At 41.5% G+C, this 19950-nt stretch overlaps 1 protein-coding gene across 7 annotated transcripts in view; it reads right to left on the minus strand.

The window, feature by feature from the left end:
• Nucleotides 1-19950, minus strand: part of SGMS1 (sphingomyelin synthase 1) — a 668505-nt gene that overhangs the window by 91430 nt on the left and 557125 nt on the right. For all 7 annotated transcript variants that reach the window (XM_069239879.1, XM_069239881.1, XM_069239884.1 and 4 more), the window contains one exon: nt 8417-9277. In XM_069239879.1, coding sequence (XP_069095980.1) covers nt 8417-9042 — 626 coding nt within the window. In that variant the 5' untranslated portion in view covers nt 9043-9277. The remainder of the gene's footprint in view (nt 1-8416; nt 9278-19950) is intronic.

Here is a 19950-nt window from a genome sequence, read left to right on the forward strand (position 1 = left end):
CCTAATCAGAGCTCACACTGACCCCCCCCCCCCCCCATCTACTTTAAAGGCTAATCGTTCCTCCAATAGTTTTTAAGAAACTCAGCAATACCCCATACTTCCCTACAGGACTGAGAATTTTGATGATACATGTAGAATTTTTATAAACGTTCGCACTATTCATCGAGCATGTAATTTGTTGACTATTACACCCTACAATTTAATTTTTATTCTCCACTTCCATCACTGTGCCGGTTTATTTTTGTTTGTTGCGGCGTCTCATTAATTTCATATTAAGGTGCGCTTTGAGCTATAGTGATCACGGTATGAAGAATGCACCCCATTGAATCATGCACGATATCCATTATTTTCATAACCAGGTCTACGGGTGTCAACAATTTAAAGCATAAGCAATTTCACTGGTTTTGGGGATCAGGTTCTCTTCCTCTTCTCTTTATCCAAAACAGTTCTACCTCTTTTAAATTCACTTCTGTACCTCCAATTCTAATCCAGTTGCGACTTTCAGTTCCAATTTACCAGTTACACTTACATTTCTGCCTGATCCTATGCTTTGTATTTACTCTACAAGAGTCTCATATCCCTTCCTTTTGATATCCAATTGCGCCCAATCTCTCATTCACTTCAGGGGAGAATTATTCAGTTTCATTCTTTGCCCGAGTGGGAGACTGAGAATTAAATCTGAAATAAATAATTTAAAAAAAAAACGAACAACATGAAGAATACATGCCCACCAACACAAAAGCATGCAGGCGAAACTGACAACAGTACGGGATAGACCAAGCAAATGGAAACCACAGTGATATATCGTGAACTGAAACAGAATCCTCCGCTCGAATTGTATGCTTTTGCTTCCTATTTTTTTTGCTAGCCATTTTAATGTTTGCAAACAAGCGGATTATTTGAATGTTGGTTGCATTTTTGTTTAGACCGGGATGGATTTTTTGTATTTAAAAAATAGCTCGGACATAGTTTTTAAATCACAAGTTTGTTTGGAGCATACAAGCTTTGAAAAAGACGTGCAAAAAAGCATTTGGCTAGTGTAGTCTATTTCAGTTTCCAGGTGGTTTGGAAAACCGTCTTTCTTGGTATAGGGAGCCAAACAAGCAAATGCTAAAAAATCTCACTTAAAAGATATAACAGTACCCAAAAGGGACAGAAAGCTTGCCTTCAGTGGTATTTCTCAACCTCAATGGGGGGGAGAGGGGGCGGGGACTACAAACTCCTCTATGCAGATGCCACTGAGTCGCCTTTTATATATTATTTTCAATTAACAGCTGGCATATTTTATTCTAAATAGCAAGTTAAGCTACGAATCTAACTAGCAACGGACTGCATAGCTGCTAATTTTCCCTCTGCACAAAGCACGCATGCCAGACACTCAAGAGTTGTGGAGGAAGTAGTACATCAGTGATGCTACTGACCATGTCATGAGTGATGTAATATGTAAGGTCATAAGCACTGCATTGCGGGGGCATAAATTATAGTTAGCTAAGATAACTATAACTTCTGATTTTCACGGGCTTTGGACGAGTGAAATGTGAGCTTAACTATAAGGTCCCTGTAACCCACTGGATAAGGCAAAAGTGAAATAGGGTATGCTGGGATCAGAGGATACATAATACTATATACATTCTGTTTTGGAGCTGCAATGGAGGGGCAGTGCAAATGTCATCAGAGAAATGATTTGCAATAACAGTGATCAGGTTTTGCATCTGCAGAACAATAGAGAGGTTGTCAAGTTTTATTTTTTCCACAGCAGGACAGGAGCAGCCCCCCAATAACAATATCTATCACAAAATAACTTTATTAATTGCTAAACAGTGTGGACAACACACTTTGATGTATTACCATTAAGTAATTAAAATGTCTGTTTTTCTTTGTGCATTTTACAGGCCAGCAGAATGGTAGCTCCACCATTCCAGGCAAGGATCAGAGTTCTCCTTTCTATTATTTCTCTTTTTTATTGAGACATGATTAGACCACCAACACCTAAGTATTGGGTTAGGATAGACGTGGCACGAGCACATAGCTCGGTACACAACATGGCCTTAGATCAGAGGGCAGAACCATGTTGACACCAAACCAAGAGTTTGGATGCACAGAATCTTAAACACAATTTTATGTATGTAATAATACAATTTCAAATTAAACAGCTGCACCATTAACTGTCCTTCACACACTTAACTTGTTAGGTTCCATCTAACTCACAGTATCTAGGCATGCAGACCTCCTCAAAAGTTTCCCAGGGAGAGCTAAACATGTTGACCTTTAAAGAACCATGGTGAGGAGACCCCATGACAAAGCATGCCACTTGGGTGAGTGAGGGCCTCTGTCCTTAGGACACACCTTCTCCCAAAGTTACAGGAATCCAATGCAGTTGTTGATTTATGGCTTGATGTCTTATGACACAGATTCTGTAGTTTATCATTTTAGAATTTCTTTAGTCAATGGAATCCATACTTCTGTGCATAACACTATTTTCAGCTGTGTCAGAGTTTGAATTTCTATTTACCACACCTTCAGCTATGTCAGCCTCTAAATGGTCAGAGGTAACAGGTTTGACAAACGTCAGAGAAATCAGGATATAAAATAAAAAGGGTGCGTGGCTATTATATGTTTTGCCTCTAGACAGTGCAGGGCAATGTTAAGTAGCCACGGAACATTAAATGCAATTAGTGCTGTTCTACCTTAAGGGTATGCCGATCCAGCAAAGACCATCTCTTAACTACTTTCGGAACAAGATTATGTTTGCGAGTAAATCCTGCCCTTTCTCCTTTTGCAGCTCTGATATGCTTGGATCTAGGGGAGGGCCCAGTGAGGTGGAAGGATATATTCTTATGAAACTTGGGAATCCATACATCTCATGCTGAGAAAGTCCAACCTGATGGTAATCCTCACCGCCGCGGTATCATTCATTTGGGTGCAAGCAGCAGGGAGGATAGCAGTCTCCAAGATAGTGATGCTTCCGTGCCTTCTCTACCATTTCACCAACCTCTCGATAGTACTGGGTTGGCAATACTGTGATAAGCTGCTCAGTGAACTGTTCTGGCAAAACTGCCCCCGTCTGGTGCCAATACCCCGCAATCACAGCTTCCACCTGATCAGAGAGGCCCCAGTGCCGCGAACTTCTAGTTCTATTTTCTGGCGGCCCAGGATCAATGCCTATCCTGCTGGCTGTCGGCACACTTCCTCTTGACTTCCACAAGGGCATGCATAAAAGGTGACCTTTCCCCACCTTCAACGGGTGGCTCAGAAATGCTTAGTTACGGGTCACTGGATTACCAGGAGGCTCTTCTTCCAATGCTTCCATTAAAACTCAGTTGGGTCTTCCCAAAGGATTAGGGTGCCTGACCAGACGTGACCTGCAGTACAGGGGTCATGCCAGAATCTCCACCTTGGGCAATCTTTTCAAACCTGTCTGCTCATGCTTTTTCAGGCCTTACTGAAACAATTTGACGTTTAGAATGGGATGGTTTCTCATATATGGTCTTCAGTGCCATATCTTTCATAAGTGCGGGCTGGAAGAGTCTGAGCCAGCCATCTACCAACTCAAACTCATTACATGTGATAGAGGAATGGATGAAGACCCGTTAACTGTTTGTCCATGGCCCTCACTGGCCACACCAGATCTTGTTGCAGCCCCTGGAGCCTTGGAAACCTGTGCTAGATTTGGTGTCCCGGAGTCAGATCCTAAACATATGATGTGGGATTGTCCTCACTTGCAGTCATACTGGGGTAAGGTGAGACAGAGATTATCATTTACACATGTCTGCAGAGAGTGGACTTGTGGGTGGCTGGAGCCCTGGGCATTTACAAAAAGGCCTAGGAAACTTAAAACAGCTGTCCTTTTTCTTGATCTGGCCCTAATACTTCTGAAGTGTACTATCACCATGAAATGAAAAACCCATCTCCCCCTCCCTTCAGCAAGGTCTGGCAAAAAACACTGGAGTCATGGGCTAGGACCGAAGTTGTGACTCTACATATGGAAGAAGCTAAACATCTCTGTGTCCTCATAAGCCTCCTCTAGGTTCCTCCCCAACTCACTGGACAAGCTGGTCATAATTCAGGCCCAGTACCCTCGCCTATGCCTCTTCATATTGAGACGAGAAGGTCAGGTGTCTGCCACTCTTAACAACTTATGTCACCTGCTAACTTGCATTGCCTGAAAATCCCCCCTCCTGCTCCACTGCCGGATTTTCAAGGCTTGATCGCTGTCTCATCCTGTAATACAGTTCTGTATTCCATCCCTCCCACCCAGAACTGTCTTCATGCTTTTACATAGTGAATCAAGGTACCCCCCGCCCCCTTTGCCTTTCTCACGTCTCCTACTCAAGTCTGCCATATGTTCACCAGATTCATATTATCCCATTTTTAGTATACCTCACTCATGCAATTTGTTAAGTCTCTCCATAATCTACCATTGTCTTTCTTGCAATGCGTTATCAAGCTATACTTTTGCATGGTATGATGGGCTCCTGATGAAACTCCTTCACTCAGACTTGATGTTCTTTTGCATAATTACCCTCAGTATTAGCTGTCATTGCTTTGTGAGCAATGGCAAAACTGCTTAGACTGTATTTCAGAATTTGCTGAATACTTTGAGTAATAGGGGGCTCACTCACTCCTTCCACCCTAAGGTTCATAATCCTCATTTAGCTGATTCCATAGATCACACAGTACTTTCAGAGGGTCATCAATAGCTCAGAGTTGAGTTGGTCTTCTTCAGTTCAATGCACCTGCTCAATTACTCATGAAGGTAACTTTTACCACACATTTTCTACCCCACAATAATTTGGGAATTTCTATTATTGGGCACTCATTTTCCCTTTCTGATGAACGCCTCAGCCAACTTTGGTTTTACGCCATGCAAAGGTTTTTATTTTCCTCAGTTCCTCCCTTGATTTTAAGTAGTTCGCACTTTTCTGATCATATTTTTTCAAGACTAGGATGTCTTACAGCTTCACTGGGGGAATCTGATCCTTGTGCGTTCGGCATGCAGGAGGAGTAAACAGATCTCAAGTTTGCGATTTGCTTGGCTCCACATTTTCAACTGTTAGTCCTTTTAATGCTGAGACTGGTGCCTTCAAATATAACTGATGTGGGATAGACATAAGAGAAATTTCAGTTAGAGATGGAGTATATTTGGTGGTGTCATTAAATATAATAATAATGGGGCAGCTGCCTTTTCTGTTGAGTGGAGTGCATGAATGGGCTGGGAATACTGGACCAAGAAAGGTACTTAGCACCACAATGAAGGAACATTTTCACAAAACTCCCTCTTGTTACTTCTTCCAATTGTCCAGAGCTCAGAGACTTCCAGAAACCTAATATTGTTGCAGTTATAGCAGTATTTTCTATGGAAAGATTTGCATCATTTGTGGTCCCTGAGCATAACTTTTTATTATTTTATTCTGAGCAAGTGTAATCGGAGCTGTGTCTTCAGCATGGATGCGGTAAGGACTCCTTAGTTGCTACTATTGTATTGGGAAAATACTGTTGGGTCCTTTAATACTAGACGATTGTTAAGTGGCACATCCATTATCTGCAAAAGCGGAGGCAAACAACAGGCTCTGCCTATCAAGCAATGGTATGCTGTTATTTGTATTGGGATCTTAGGGCCATATGTACGAACACATTTTCCCATAGACACAGAATGGACAAAACTGCTTGCTACATCTGGCCCTTAGTTTGCAAATGTCCTTTTTTACAATGGACTGCCATCTGCACAATTCCAGCAAGGAGACCACACACTAACAGTCACAAAAGCTAAGATGCCATGCAAGAAGTAAGTTGTAAGGGGCAAAGAACTTACACTATAGGTAGCGCTACCATACTGGATAAATATGGACAAGACCCGCAAGCAGGACAAAAGAAAGGGGCATGAGGTCATAAAAGGTATTTTTGCAAAGCAGTCTGTTGTCTTCTGTTCTTATTCCATAACTATTCTAGCTGTAGATTCTTTCTATCAGATACAATTCCACTGAAAAACATCTATTATTGATCTTCTAAAGGGACTCCGATCGACCTGTTTAGACAAGCATCAAATCATTAATTTCTTATTCATATCTTTCTCTTCTTAAAGGAATTGTTATTTTTGAAGCAGGCAAAGTAAAAGGATGCTGTAGCAGTTATTAAAACCTTAAACAAAGAAGAAGAATTAGCTTAGCAGTGACCATGGCTAGTGATGGCTAATACGTGTAACTCTGCTGTTGGAAGTGACTGTTCAGGCTTGTTTAACTACCATATTAACACGTGGCAAATATGCAATTATGCACCTACTATTCAGTTATTCAATTATGCACCATTTTAAACATACCGAGTTATAGTATCGCAGTTAACATCTCATAATATATAAAATGTGTGTGTGCTTAAAACCAGTTCCCTTAAGCCAAATTTAATCTTTGCAGGCAATAAAGTAAAATATTGGAAACTACCTCAAAACTAAGGGTGTGTGGAACTGTGCAATGCTGACAGCTGCAATTTCATGATGTTGCAATATTTATTGGAAAAACGCTTTTGTTGAGATTTTTGCTGAACGCCTGTTTTGATGGAGGAATTATCTAGCAAGGTGGCTAATTTGCAGTTCGCTTCTGAACCTACCTTTTGTAGTATTTTATTGCTTGTTTCCTACAACTTATTCGTGCTGCCAAAGATGAGGATAATTTAGCCAGAAATGCTGATAGCTGACTTAACTACACAAAATCTACAGTTGCCCACGGTTTTCCTGATATCTTTAATTAATAAATACTTTTTAACACTACGCTTCATTTAGCAGACTTACTAAAAGAGGAACCAATCATTAGGGATTTTGGCTACCAGGATGGCACTCTAACCCAAGGATCAATAATGCAAGAGACATTGCTTGATTCACAAGAGCACACTCATTTATAGTGCTCCTCCATGGAGCAAGTAGTCACTTCTACCATCAGGTTACCATGCGAGACGTTCCAGCATTACTTCGGCTAGACAAAAGAAACACCCCACAGTTTAAGCTATACCTCTGTGTTAATTGTCCATCCGGCTCTTATCATAAAAATCAACAAATTCGAAGGAAAAGTGGTGAAAGCATTGACACTAAAATCAATCGTTGGGTGGCTCTGTGAGAAATCCTGATTGCTAACTGCACGATTTAACTCATTAAAGAGCGCCATTTGTACACAGCACAGTACAGACTGATACTTTTTTTCTGTTGGTATCTCCTACCTTATATATAGCAGAGTATATATCTGATGAGGTTTATTGCACAGCACCCAGCCCTTTACCAATGAAAGGAAAGTGCAGTAAACACCTTCAGCTTCCTAGTTAACCTTTAAGTAAAACGTCTAAATACATCTACTTTAAGAGAACAACTAAGGAAGTGTGATGGTGTGAAGTAAGACAACAAAAAAAATGCAAGTACGTATTATCTAGTTTATCAAATAGTTAGAAGCACGGGGAAGGAATGCTAACTGAAAATGTGTAAACATTATAATTCCGTCCTAATGACTGCATTGTTCTGAGAATGGTTTCATGATGTGTATATGTTTGCAAAAAATAATACTCATCAGTTGCAAAGCTCGCTGCATTGTTTGTCAAGGTACAGAGACAAGTTTCAAGTCATTGCAGTGTTTCATTCTCTTTTAGAGTGTTCAAGTTACTGAAAGCAAGTGTGACACGTAGCCCGAATGCATGCTAAGACTAGGACAAGTTAAACTACACAACAGATAAAACTACTTCAATGTGTGCACAATGAGCGTACTTAAGACGCAGCATTCTTACTGGGGGTGAATTGATGTACTACTTCCTTCCAAACAACCACTTTTGGCTAAGTCTTTCTTTCCTTCCTCCGCAGGTTTATTCAAACTGTACCCAGTAGCTGATAAACATTTGACTTATTAATAACCATTCCCTTTACGATTTGAAACAAATATCACAAGTAAACCTTAGTCCAAATTGCTCAACCAACAAGAAACTTCCATACTAGTCACTCAACATCAAATCCCCACATCATCACTCAAAGGTTTGCATAAAAGCATTCCCAAATATATAAGCAATGAATGGCATCACCAGCCAAAAATGAAAGCTTACACTTTGGTCGTATTGCACCTTACACGGGTTTTGCACCAGTGCAACATCTGATAATTGCAGTAGGCAACTCCTATTTTTAGTGACTTAACAATGCTAAACATGCATGAAGCCCTTCAGCAAATAATATGAAATTCAGCAAATAGATGTTCTCTGATTACCAGTGGCCGTTCAGAAAACCATGGTTTTAATGCAAAAGTGTTTACACTGCCACGTTATCTTTTCAAATGCATTCAAAGAAGGTGACAAAATATCTTAATTCTAGATTAAAACACTATTTATTACATTGGAGCAAGTTGGTCTACATATGGCAACAAAGTGTCTATAAATACTTAGTAAACGGCTTACTTACTTGTGTTTTAAAAAAAGCCACTGGATTAACCATACGCCCACGAGGACCATCCCATTAATTTCACATATAGAAAAGGCCCACTCCACTCTGTTAAAATGATCAAAAAACGTGTCTGGTAGTGGAGGTTGCTCCTCCTTGGGAGGCACTCTTTCATGGACAACCGAAATCATCACTGTGGTAAAGATGAAACAACAAAGTGCATAGAAAAAAGCCAGACACGTTTTTCCCCATTCAGCAGGAAATGCATTGAATCGCTCTGGCTCTGGCATGGGAATCTGGACCATCTCCTTCCTGTATCCATTTGGCATTACATTCTTTTTGCTTTTGCTGGTAAAGCTGTTGTCACAGTTTGGGGCGGCAGTGCCGATACTTAGATGCCCATTAGCATGTCCATTCTTGTGTTCCTCGATGTGGTGTTCAATCTTTAATGTTTCTATCATCTCCAGTAGCTGTTGGCCATTGTCCGAAGTAACCCGCGATAAAGGTGGCCTCTTAAAGTCCTCCTCTGTTAGCTTTAGCAAGCTCTGCCCATTAAGATTCTGAAAAGTCTCAGAGTATTCTTGCATGCCCGTTTCTGTAAGCCAAGCAGCCACCTCTTTCGGTGACCAGTGCACCACTTCCTTCATCTTATTAATGGGCAAATCTTCAGTCCTTTACCTCTAAAGTGCACATCAGTCCCTTTCTTTGCAGTACAGCAAGAACCCTCGCCTTTCAGTGCTCATCTTGTCAAGCATGCAGCAAAAGGTGGAGTGTGAACTTCTTAATGATGCAAGCAAACTTAACACTTCAGGTAACTTGTGATCTTCCTCAGAAATGCACCACTAACTTGAACTCGAAATGTTGTTATCCAAATTATCATTTCTGTTGAGAGAAAGGGAGAGATTTAAATTCTAACAACGTTTAGGACACTTCATTTTACTCAATACGAAATCAAGCCAGGTATGGGAAAGGAAGATCACGATAAACTTCAAGCATGGTCTCAAAAAAAACAAAAAAAAAAAACACCAATTTTAAACAGAGAGCCTGAAATCCAGAAGGCACCAATTTACCCAGCTTACCATCACAAAGTGGCATGAAGTGATAATGTATTATGATTTGAACGCCTAAAAACTACCAGACAAAGTGGCACATACATAGACTTCACTGGGTTAAGTCAAGAATATCTTTATTCGGCCAATGGGTATGAGCATCGAAGCGAAATAACAATGTAAAATACATATACACATCAAGACTGGTTTAAAATAGTTAAAATAAATTATCAGTAAAACCAACCAATCAACAGATAAAATTCATAAATAGCAAAAGGTTTAAAAACATGTACAATTTTAACATGCATCAACTGATCATTAAAGTACATAAGTTATTTTCAGAGTATTAGCGGCAACAATGAAACTGAGAACAGAAGAGCAAATTTCAATAGAAGAAAGGGATTGCAAGTAAATCAATTCGTCTTTATAAGATTTGAAGTGTCTTGTGAAGAGAACCGGGCACAAAAAGTGTGTTTGGAAGGAATCGGTGTGCAAAAGAGCATAAAGAGCAGGGTGGATTGGGAAGTGACAGCATCTGAAGAGCAGCACAGAAGGGAAGTGTACTAATAGTCTGCTGTGGGAAAAGTCAGTAAAAAATTGACAGAATTTAGTCTTAGCCTGGTAAGATAGAATCTAAACTGAAGATGGATTAACCGGGTTAGATAGGGTTCCATATCCACAATTTTAAATATCTGCATATACTTGGTTACTGACGGCATATCCAGGGTCCTCTCTCTAAGACTTATAAGCATCTTCCAGTAATATTTTGTATTTAGAGCCGATACTTTCAGGACTATTGAATAAATGTTTACAACCCAAGCTGTAAAAGGTGTTTTTTGTTTTTTTAATATAACCTAGCCATGGGATTGCAGGCATGTTATCCAGGCATAAATATTCCACTAACACCTGCCTTGAAAAATTTCCATCTGGTTTACTCATTTTTAACCATAGGAGTGGTGCCAGGCTAATCAGGCCCTCTATAAAATGTAATCCTAATTCTATATGTGAAATGAAACTCTCAGTGGCTCTAGGGGATAGCCAAGAGCTTGCACACAAAACAATTTTCTACTGCCTGGAATTTCTCTGTAGCAGCATAACCCCAGACTCTACCTCCATATTTACCCACTACTAAACATTTGCTTTTATAAAGCTGAACAATCTCCTGTACGACTTCCGATCTAGCCTTTTTGCAAATCTGAAGATAGCATTACCTGCTGACTAAATTTTTTGTGCTCTATGAATCAATAACCTATCCCATCGCCCATTTGCGTCCAATAAAATATCTAAACAATTAGAAGTAGCTACTTAAGCAATTGGTCTCTTTCCAATCATTTTTTAATTTTTTTATTTAGTGCTTTTTAGGGCCATAAGACAAAGGATTTTTGCTGATTCACCTTTAGCTTAAGACCGGAAAACTAATTAAAAACATTTAAGAGCACTGGTAGGCAGTTTGTTGTGTGCGCTAAAAGAACTGCATCATCTGCATACAGCAGAACCGGGACTACCTGGGTGCCAATTCTAGGAACATCTTTGTTGCATGTTCTTAAGGTCCTTTCCAGGGAATTTATGTACATTAAAAAGAGGAAGGGAGCTAATATGCAACCCTGCCTAACCCCACCGCCACCCTTATTGGTGCTGTGCATTCACCAGTTCGTGAGTAACGCACTCTAGTTGAGGAGTCCCAATGTAGGCACCTAGAAAGATCCAATCATGGAGTTTTGAAACCAGCTTATTTCCTCAGATGCCACAGCATTTCCCTATCCACAAGGTCACAAACACAGGAGAGGCCCATAAAAGCTATATGCAGAGCCCCTCTCCTGGCTTTGACATATTTGCCTAGGATAAGTGTGAGATTTAAGGCCTGCTCTACAGTGCCTTAACCTGGGTGAAAGCCATATTGAACTGGACTAAAAAAGGAATTGGCCTCTGCCCAGGATTCTAATTTGCCCAGTATCAAATGGCCTAAATTCTTGGCTGTTGAATCGATCAGCGAGATTAGGCAAGAGCATGCCTAAAGAGGTAGTCATAAATATGCAACAAAAAATTTACATTTACGAATAAATTAACCATCAAATGTAGTTTTAACAGAATAGAATGATGATTCAAAGCCAGCAGGTGTATTTAAAACAGGACTAGAAACTCGTTTTATTTTTAATGCAGATCATAGGAAAATAGGATTCCAATTGGTGCAGAAAGGGTATACTTGGCTTTGAATTACTATAAACCTAAGGCATAGTTTAAAACACAAGAGGGATTGAAAGTAAAAAGCAATAACAAGGTCCTGACCCAAACGTTCTGGCACTGTTGTAGACTTCCTTTTAGGTGGACGTCACACGCGATCTGGCTAAATACTACCAGTTAGACTGCAAATGAGCCAGTGGCTAAGTCGGTGGGCAAGAGCAAAAGTTGATTAACTGTTAGACAGGCCAATGGATTAAAAAGGCTGACCCAAAGCACCTCAGTGGATAACTAACACACACTAACACACTAACACACTAACACACACACACTCTTCTCTCTTGCTGAAAACAAAAAAACAAAGGTTACAGGGACATAACAGTTAGGTTCTGAATTTACTCCTACAAAACCACAGAAATTCAGCAGAGTTTGTTCAAGTAACTATAACTCGTCCCCTAAAGTAACTAACTCCTTCCCTTGCCATGCACAGTTTTCTTATCAATAATTTTATTACAAATGTTGCAGTGATAATATCAAAGGTGTTGTACAAGATGTCATCAATTATACAATATGTGGAGTATTTATATGTGCATGGCTAAGGCAAGAGTTATAGATGCCTTAAGGCGCGAGTTATAGTCACCTGAAAGAACTCCAACTAGGAGTGCTGAATTTCTTTGGCTTTGTATGAGTAAATTCAGAACCTAACTATAACGTCCTTGTAAACGTAGGTTTTTTTTTCAGTGAATTTCTATGTTTTTTTCAAACATAAATTAATTTTAATTAATGTAAGTTATTTCAACCCCTGAGACCATCTGTGGCAGGGTTGATGGCAAGGCCAGGCCTTGCAGCCAAGCCCTTATAACCACTAAGCCCCACACCACACAACACGTGGCCTTTGGCTGCAGGCAGTGCAGGCTGGCCACAGAGCCTATCTCGATCTGTGAGTGGAAGTGGTTGTGAGAGTCTGAGTGCGTCTAAGTGGGTGCATGAGTGTCTGAGTGGGTTGTGTGAGAGGGCACACGAGTCCCTGAGTGCATGTATGAGTGAATGAATTCGTTTATGAATGAGTCTCGTTTTTCTTTCCATTTTTTTCATATTTGCAAATCTTTTGCAAACAATTTGTGAAAATTCGTGAATTTTCATGAATATTGCGCATGGTGACGAAAAATTATGTAAAACCCATAGCTTACCCCCAAAACACACCTATATCACTCCCCTGTTGTCAGGGTACCTTTCATTTTGGATTTTCACCCCCGAGGACCATGTCCCGTGAAATAAAATGGCGGTCGGAGCTTTCTAGTCAGGTTGCGGTCAGCCAATTACAGTACTTCTCTTCGCACGCATCATTTTGAAAATTTCCCTAATTTTTGCTAATTAGTGGCAAAGATGCCACCACCAGAGATATACAAATTTGGATTTCACATATCTCTCAAAAACTACTGAGCAGATTTACACCAAATAAGCGTAAGTGTGAGCCAAGTTTGGTGTAATTCCGACCAGTGGCTGGGACTGTAGATGTGTCTAAGGTTCCTAGGGAAATTAACATGGGAAATGCAACTTTTTACACCCCCCCACCCCAACTTTTTCAGCCACGGCTTGATGCATCACCCCCAAACTTCCCATGCCCAACAAAAATCACTGCAAAACTTTTTGGGAACATTTTGTGAAGATTCTTCAAACGGCAACAAAGATTTTGGAAAGTCAAAAATGCTTTTTCTGTGAAAACACGGTTCTAACTATAACTACCTACTGGTGACCGGCACTATATATATCTATATCTATATATCTATATATCTATATATCTATATATCTATATATATATACATACATATATATGGAAAATGTCACTTACCCAGTGTACATCTGTTCGTGGCATTAGTCGCTGCAGATTCACATGCTGTGCACATCCCGCCATCTGGTGTTGGGCTCGGAGTGTTACAAGTTGTTTTTCATCGAAGAAGTCTTTTCGAGTCACGAGACCGAGGGACTCCTCCCCTTTCGACTCCATTGCGCATGGGCGTCGACTCCAATTTAGATTGTTTTCTCCCGCAGAGGGTGAGCTAGGAGTTGTGTATGCTAGTAATAGTGCCCATGCAATGGAGTAATGTACATAATGTAGTTTAAAGTAATATATTTACAAATATACAGATGTTCAAGATCAACTTCTAAACGGCTACAGGCTCCCGGGGAGGCGGGTGGGCGCATGTGAATCTGCAGCGACTAATGCCACGAACAGATGTACACTGGGTAAGTGACATTTTCCGTTCGATGGCATGTGTAGCTGCAGATACACATGCTGTGCATAGACTAGTAAGCAGTTATCTCCCCAAAAGCGGTGGTTCAGCCTGTAGGAGTTGAAGTTGTTTGAAACAATGTTCGTAGTACCGCTTGGCCTACTGTGGCTTGTTGTGCTGTTAGTACATCTACACAGTAGTGTTTGGTAAATGTATGAGGCGTAGACCATGTAGCTGCCTTACATATTTCGGTCATTGGAATGTTTCCTAGAAAGGCCATGGTAGCACCTTTCTTTCTAGTTGAGTGTGCCTTTGGTGTAATAGGCAGTTCTCTTTTTGCTTTAAGATAACAGGTTTGAATGCACTTCACTATCCATCTAGCAATGCCTTGTTTAGAAATTGGATTTCCTGTATGAGGTTTTTGGAAAGCAATAAATAGTTGCTTTGTTTTTCGAATTAGTTTTGTTCTGTCAATGTAGTACATTAACGCTCTTTTGATGTCTAATGTATGTAGTGCTCTTTCAGCTACAGAGTCTGGCTGTGGGAAGAACACTGGTAATTCTACTGTTTGATTTAAGTGGAACGGTGATATGACTTTTGGTAAAAATTTAGGATTTTTTCGTAGAACTACTTTATGCTTGTGTATTTGAATAAATGGTTCTTGTATGGTAAATGCTTGAATCTCACTTACTCTTCTTAAAGATGTGATGGCAATTAAAAATGCAACTTTCCATGTTAAGTATTGCATTTCACAAGAGTGCATGGGCTCGAAAGGTGGACCCATGAGTCGTGTTAAGACAATGTTGAGGTTCCATGAAGGAACTGGTGGTGTTCTTGGTGGTATAATTCTCTTTAGGCCCTCCATAAACGCTTTTATGACTGGTATCCTAAATAGTGAAGTTGAGTGCTTAATTACAGGGAAGCTGAAATTGCGGTAAGATGTATCTTAATGGAAGAAAAAGCTAGCTTTGACTTTTGCAAATGCAGTAAGTATTTTACGATGTCTTTGGCAGATGCGTGTAGGGGTTGAATTTGATTATTATGGCAGTAATAAACAAATCTTTTCCACTTATTTGCATAGCAATATCTAGTGGTAGGTTTCCTAGCTTGTTTTATGACCTCCATACATTCCTGTGTAAGGTCTAAGTGTCCGAACTCTAGGACTTCAGGAGCCAAATTGCTAGATTCAGCGATGCTGGATTTGGGTGTCTGATCTGCTGTTTGTGTTGCGTTAACAGATCTGGTCTGTTTGGTAGTTTGACATGAGGCACTACTGAGAGGTCTAGTAGTGTTGTGTACCAGGGTTGTCTTGCCCATGTTGGCGCTATTAGTTGAGTTTGAGTTTGTTTTGACTCAACTTGTTTACTAGATATGGAAGGAGTGGGAGAGGGGGAAAAGCGTAAGCAAATATCCCTGACCAACTCATCCATAACGCATTGCCCTGAGACTGATCTTGTGGGTACCTGGATGCGAATTTTTGGCATTTTGCGTTTTCTTTTGTTGCAAATAGATCTATTTGTGGTGTTCCCCACCTCTGGAAGTAAATGTTTAGTATTTGGGGGTGAATCTCCCATTCGTGGATCTGTTGGTGATCCCGAGAGAGATTGTCTGCTAACTGATTCTGAATTCCTGGAATGAATTGTGCTATTAGGCGAATGTGGTTGTGAATCGCCCAATGCCATATTTTTTGTGTTAGGAGACACAACTGCGTTGAGTGTGTCCCTCCCTGTTTGTTTAGGTAATACATCGTTGTCATGTTGTCTGTTTTGACAAGAATGTGTTTGTGGCTTATTATTGGTTGAAATGCTTTCAGCGCTAGAAATACGGAAAATAGTTCTAAGTGATTTACGTGAAACTGTTTTTGCTGAGTGTCCCATTGTCCTTGGATGCTGTGTTGATTGAGGTGTGCTCCCCACCCTATCATGGAGGCATCAATGGTTATTACATATTGTGGCACTGGGTCTTGGAAAGGCCGCCCTTGGTTTAAATTTATACTGTTCCACCATTGAAGCGAGATGTATGTTTGGCGGTCTACCAACACCAGGTCTAGAAGTTGACCCTGTGCCTGTGACCATTGTGATGCTAGGCACTGTTGTAAGGGCCGCATGTGTAACCTTGCGTTTGGGACAATGGCTATGCATGAGGACATCATGCCTATGAGTTTCATCACTGTCTTGACTTGTATTCTTTGTTTTGGATACATGGTCTGTATTAAATGGTGAAAAGCCTGAACCCTTTGTGGGCTTGGCGTGGCAATACCTTTTGCTGTGTTGATTGTCGCCCCTAAGTATTTCTGTGTTTGACACGGCAGAAGGTGTGACTTTGTATAGTTGATTGAGAAACCTAGTTTGTGGAGGGTTTCTATGACATACTTTGTGTGTTGTGAACACCGTTCTAGCGTGTTTGTTTTGATTAACCAATCGTCTAGGTACGGGAACACATGTATTTGCTGCCTTCTGATATGTGCAGCTACGACTGCTAGGCATTATGTAAAAACTCTTGGAGCAGTTGTTATTCCGAATGGCAACACCTTGAATTGGTAGTGTACCCCTCGGAATACAAACCGTAAGTACTTTCTGTGTGAAGGATGTATCGGTATATGGAAATATGCATCCTTTAGGTCTAGTGTTGTCATGTAGTCTTGTTGTTTGAGCAGTTGGATTACGTCCTATAATGTCACCATGTGAAAGTGATCTGATTTGATGTAGGTATTTAATGTTCTGAGATCTAATATAGGTCTTAGACTCTTGTCTTTTTTGGGTATGAGAAAGTACAGAGAGTAAACTCCTGTTCCTTTTTGTTTGTTTGGTACTAATTCTATTGCCTCTTTGTGTAGCAACGCCTGAACTTCTAGTCCTAGAAGATCTATATGTTGTTTTGACATATTGTGTGTTTTCGGTGGGACGTTTGGGGGGAATTTGAGAAATTCTATGCAATAACCATGCTGGATAATTGCCAGTACCCAAGTATCTGTTGTTATTTACTCCCAATGTTTGTAAAATTTGCTTAGTCTCCCCCCCACAGGTGTTATGTGTTGGGGATGTGTGACTTGTAAGTCACTGTTTATTTTGAGGAGTTTTGGGACTTTGGAACTTTCCTCTATTTTTTTGAAACTGTCCCCCTCTATATTGTCCCCGAAAACTTCCACGCAGATATTGGCTCTGATAAGTGGGCCTTGTTTGTGAGGTCGTGGGTTCTGTGCTTTGCCCTCGAAACCCCCCCGAAACTGTGTTTTTCGAAATGCGCCTCTGCTCTGTGGGGAGTAGAGTGCGCCCATGGCTTTGGCCGTGTCAGTGTCCTTTACGTTTTTCGATCGCAGTGTCCACCTCCGGCCCAAACAACTGCTGTCCATTAAATGGCATATTTAGCACAGCTTGCTGTATTTCTGGTTTAAATCCTGATGTACGCAGCCATGCATGTCTCCTTATTGTTACTGCTGTGTTGACAGTTCTAGCAGCTGTGTCTGCAGCATCCATAGCTGACCGTATCTGATTGTTGGAGATACTCTGTCCTTCTTCTACTACTTGCTGTGCTCTTTTCTGGAACTCCTTGGGCAAATGTTCTATAAAATGTTGCATTTCGTCCCAATGAGCCCTATCGTATCTGGCCAACAAAGCCTGTGAATTTGCAATACGCCACTGGTTTGCTGCCTGTGCCGCCACCCTTTTGCCTGCTGCGTCGAATTTGCGACTTTCTTTATCTGGAGGTGGTGCATCTCCTGAAGTATGTGAGTTTGCTCTCTTGCGAGCTGCCCCTACTACAACTGAGTCTGGTGTTAGCTGTTGTGTGATGTACACGGGGTCTGTTGGTGGCGGTTTATATTTTTTCTCCACTCTTGGAGTAATGGCCCTTCCTTTTACAGGCTCCTCAAACACTTGTTTGGAGTGTTTTAGCATCCCGGGTAGCATGGGAAGACTCTGGTATTGGCTGTGTGTGGACGACAGAGTATTAAATAGAAAGTCGTCTTCAATGGGCTCTGCATGTAAGCAGACATTATGAAATGCCGCTGCCCTTGACACCACTTGTGCATAGGCTGTACTATCTTCTGGTGGCGACGGTCTACCTGGATAACAGTCAGGACTATTATCTGACACTGGTGCATCATAAAGGTCCCATGCGCCAGGGTCATCTTGACTCATCCCTGTGTGGGTCGGGGATTGCATCATAGGTGGAGTGGCTACCGGTGATGGTTGCGGAGAGCATTGTGGAGATGGTGGCGGGGTTACTTGTTTAGCCACCTTTGCCTGTGGCTGCTTGTCTTTCTCCTGGAAGGCAAGTTTGCGTTTCATCCTAATAGGAGGGAGAGTGCTGATCTTTCCCGTTTCTTTTTGGATGTGGAGCCGTCTTTGGGTGTAGTCTGGCTCCATTGTCTCTAATTCCTGTCCAAATCTATGTATTTTCATTTGCGAGGACAGTCCTTGTTCCTCTGTGTAGGAACTTGTTTTCGGTTCCGAAGCCGGATGTTTCTGTATCGAAACCTTTTCGGCTACTTTTTTCGGTTCCGACAAAACCTATTTTGTTTTCGGCGTCGTGGTCTCTCGGTGCCGACTCATTTCGGTGCCGCTGTCTGTGCCGAACCTGCTCGGAGCCACTATCTCGAGCCCGAGATTGCTGTGTGGCGGTATCTCGACCGGAGTCGGATGACTTCGCCACCAGCGTGCCCTTTTTCGGTACCGATGATCGGTCACCTATTTTTTGGGTTAAGCCATGGCCTGTTGGCGGTGACGTCCCCTGGGCTTTAGTGGTTTTTTCGTGAGTCTTGTGTTTCGACGTCTTACTCACGGTTTTCGGCGTTTGTTCGGGATCGATCTCATCCGAGTCTGATTCATGGATGGAGAATGTTTCTTCCTCCTCCTCGAAACGCTCTTGTCCTGTCGACGTCGACGCCATTTGCAGTCTCCTTGCTCTTCGGTCTCTTAGTGTCTTCCTGGACCGAAACGCTCGACAGGCCTCACAAGTATCTTCCTTGTGTTCGGGCGACAAACACAAGTTACAGACCAGATGCTGATCTGTATATGGATACTTGTTATGGCATTTTGGGCAGAAGCGGAATGGGGTCCGTTCCATCAGCCTTGACGAGACACGTGGCCAGGCGCGACCAGGCCCCGACAGGGGATCGAGAAAACCCCGAAGGGCCACCGGAGCTCTTCAAAAGTCGGTGTCGATCTGTTGTAACTAACCCGATACCGAACGCAAACAATACCGACGATTTTTCCGAGATTCTAACTAACTTTCCGACCCGAAACACGGAGCGAAAAGGAACACGTCCGAACCCGATGGCGGAAAAAAAACAATCTAAGATGGAGTCGACGCCCATGCGCAATGGAGTCGAAAGGGGAGGAGTCCCTCGGTCTCGTGACTCGAAAAGACTTCTTCGAAGAAAAACAACTTGTAACACTCCGAGCCCAACACCAGATGGCGGGATGTGCACAGCATGTGTATCTGCAGCTACACATGCCATCGAACATATATATACACACATATATATATATATATATATATATATATATATATATATATATATAGACACACACACATATACACACACACACAGTTATAGAGTTATAGTTAGGACCATGTTACCATAGAAATTATTATTTATTTATTTTTTTTACTTGCCTGTACCTTTGCCACCATTTGACGAATGATTCTTGTTGCGCACTGAAAGTTTCTGGGTAATCCGTCGAGAGGGGGCTGAGAAAAAGAAAGGGTCAAAAAAATTGTTTTTCCCATAGGAGTTTTGAACACGACTACAGCCCGAACAGCTGGACTGAACTACACCAAATTTGGCAGAATGGTGGCTTTTGGTTCGGTGATTACGAGTTTTATTATTTGGTGAAAATCCGTTCAATAGATTAAGAGAAATTAAAGGAAAAACAAACTTGTAGATCTAGGGCAGCAGTTCCTCCACGACGGCTTCTTGAATAATAAAAGCTTGTGCAGAGATCTGCAGAGCTCGGATTGGCTGCCAACACCTCAACCAGGAAGTGTTGGCAGCCATCTTGGGACTCTGCTTCAAGGGTATCAGAAAAGCCTTGTTCCTATCCATATGCAATGAGTGGAAATTACAGGACCCCTTTTTTTGGCATCCTAA

The sequence above is a fragment of the Pleurodeles waltl genome, chromosome 6 (assembly GCF_031143425.1).
Source record: "Pleurodeles waltl isolate 20211129_DDA chromosome 6, aPleWal1.hap1.20221129, whole genome shotgun sequence".
In the NCBI taxonomy this organism is placed as follows: Eukaryota; Metazoa; Chordata; class Amphibia; order Caudata; family Salamandridae; genus Pleurodeles; species Pleurodeles waltl.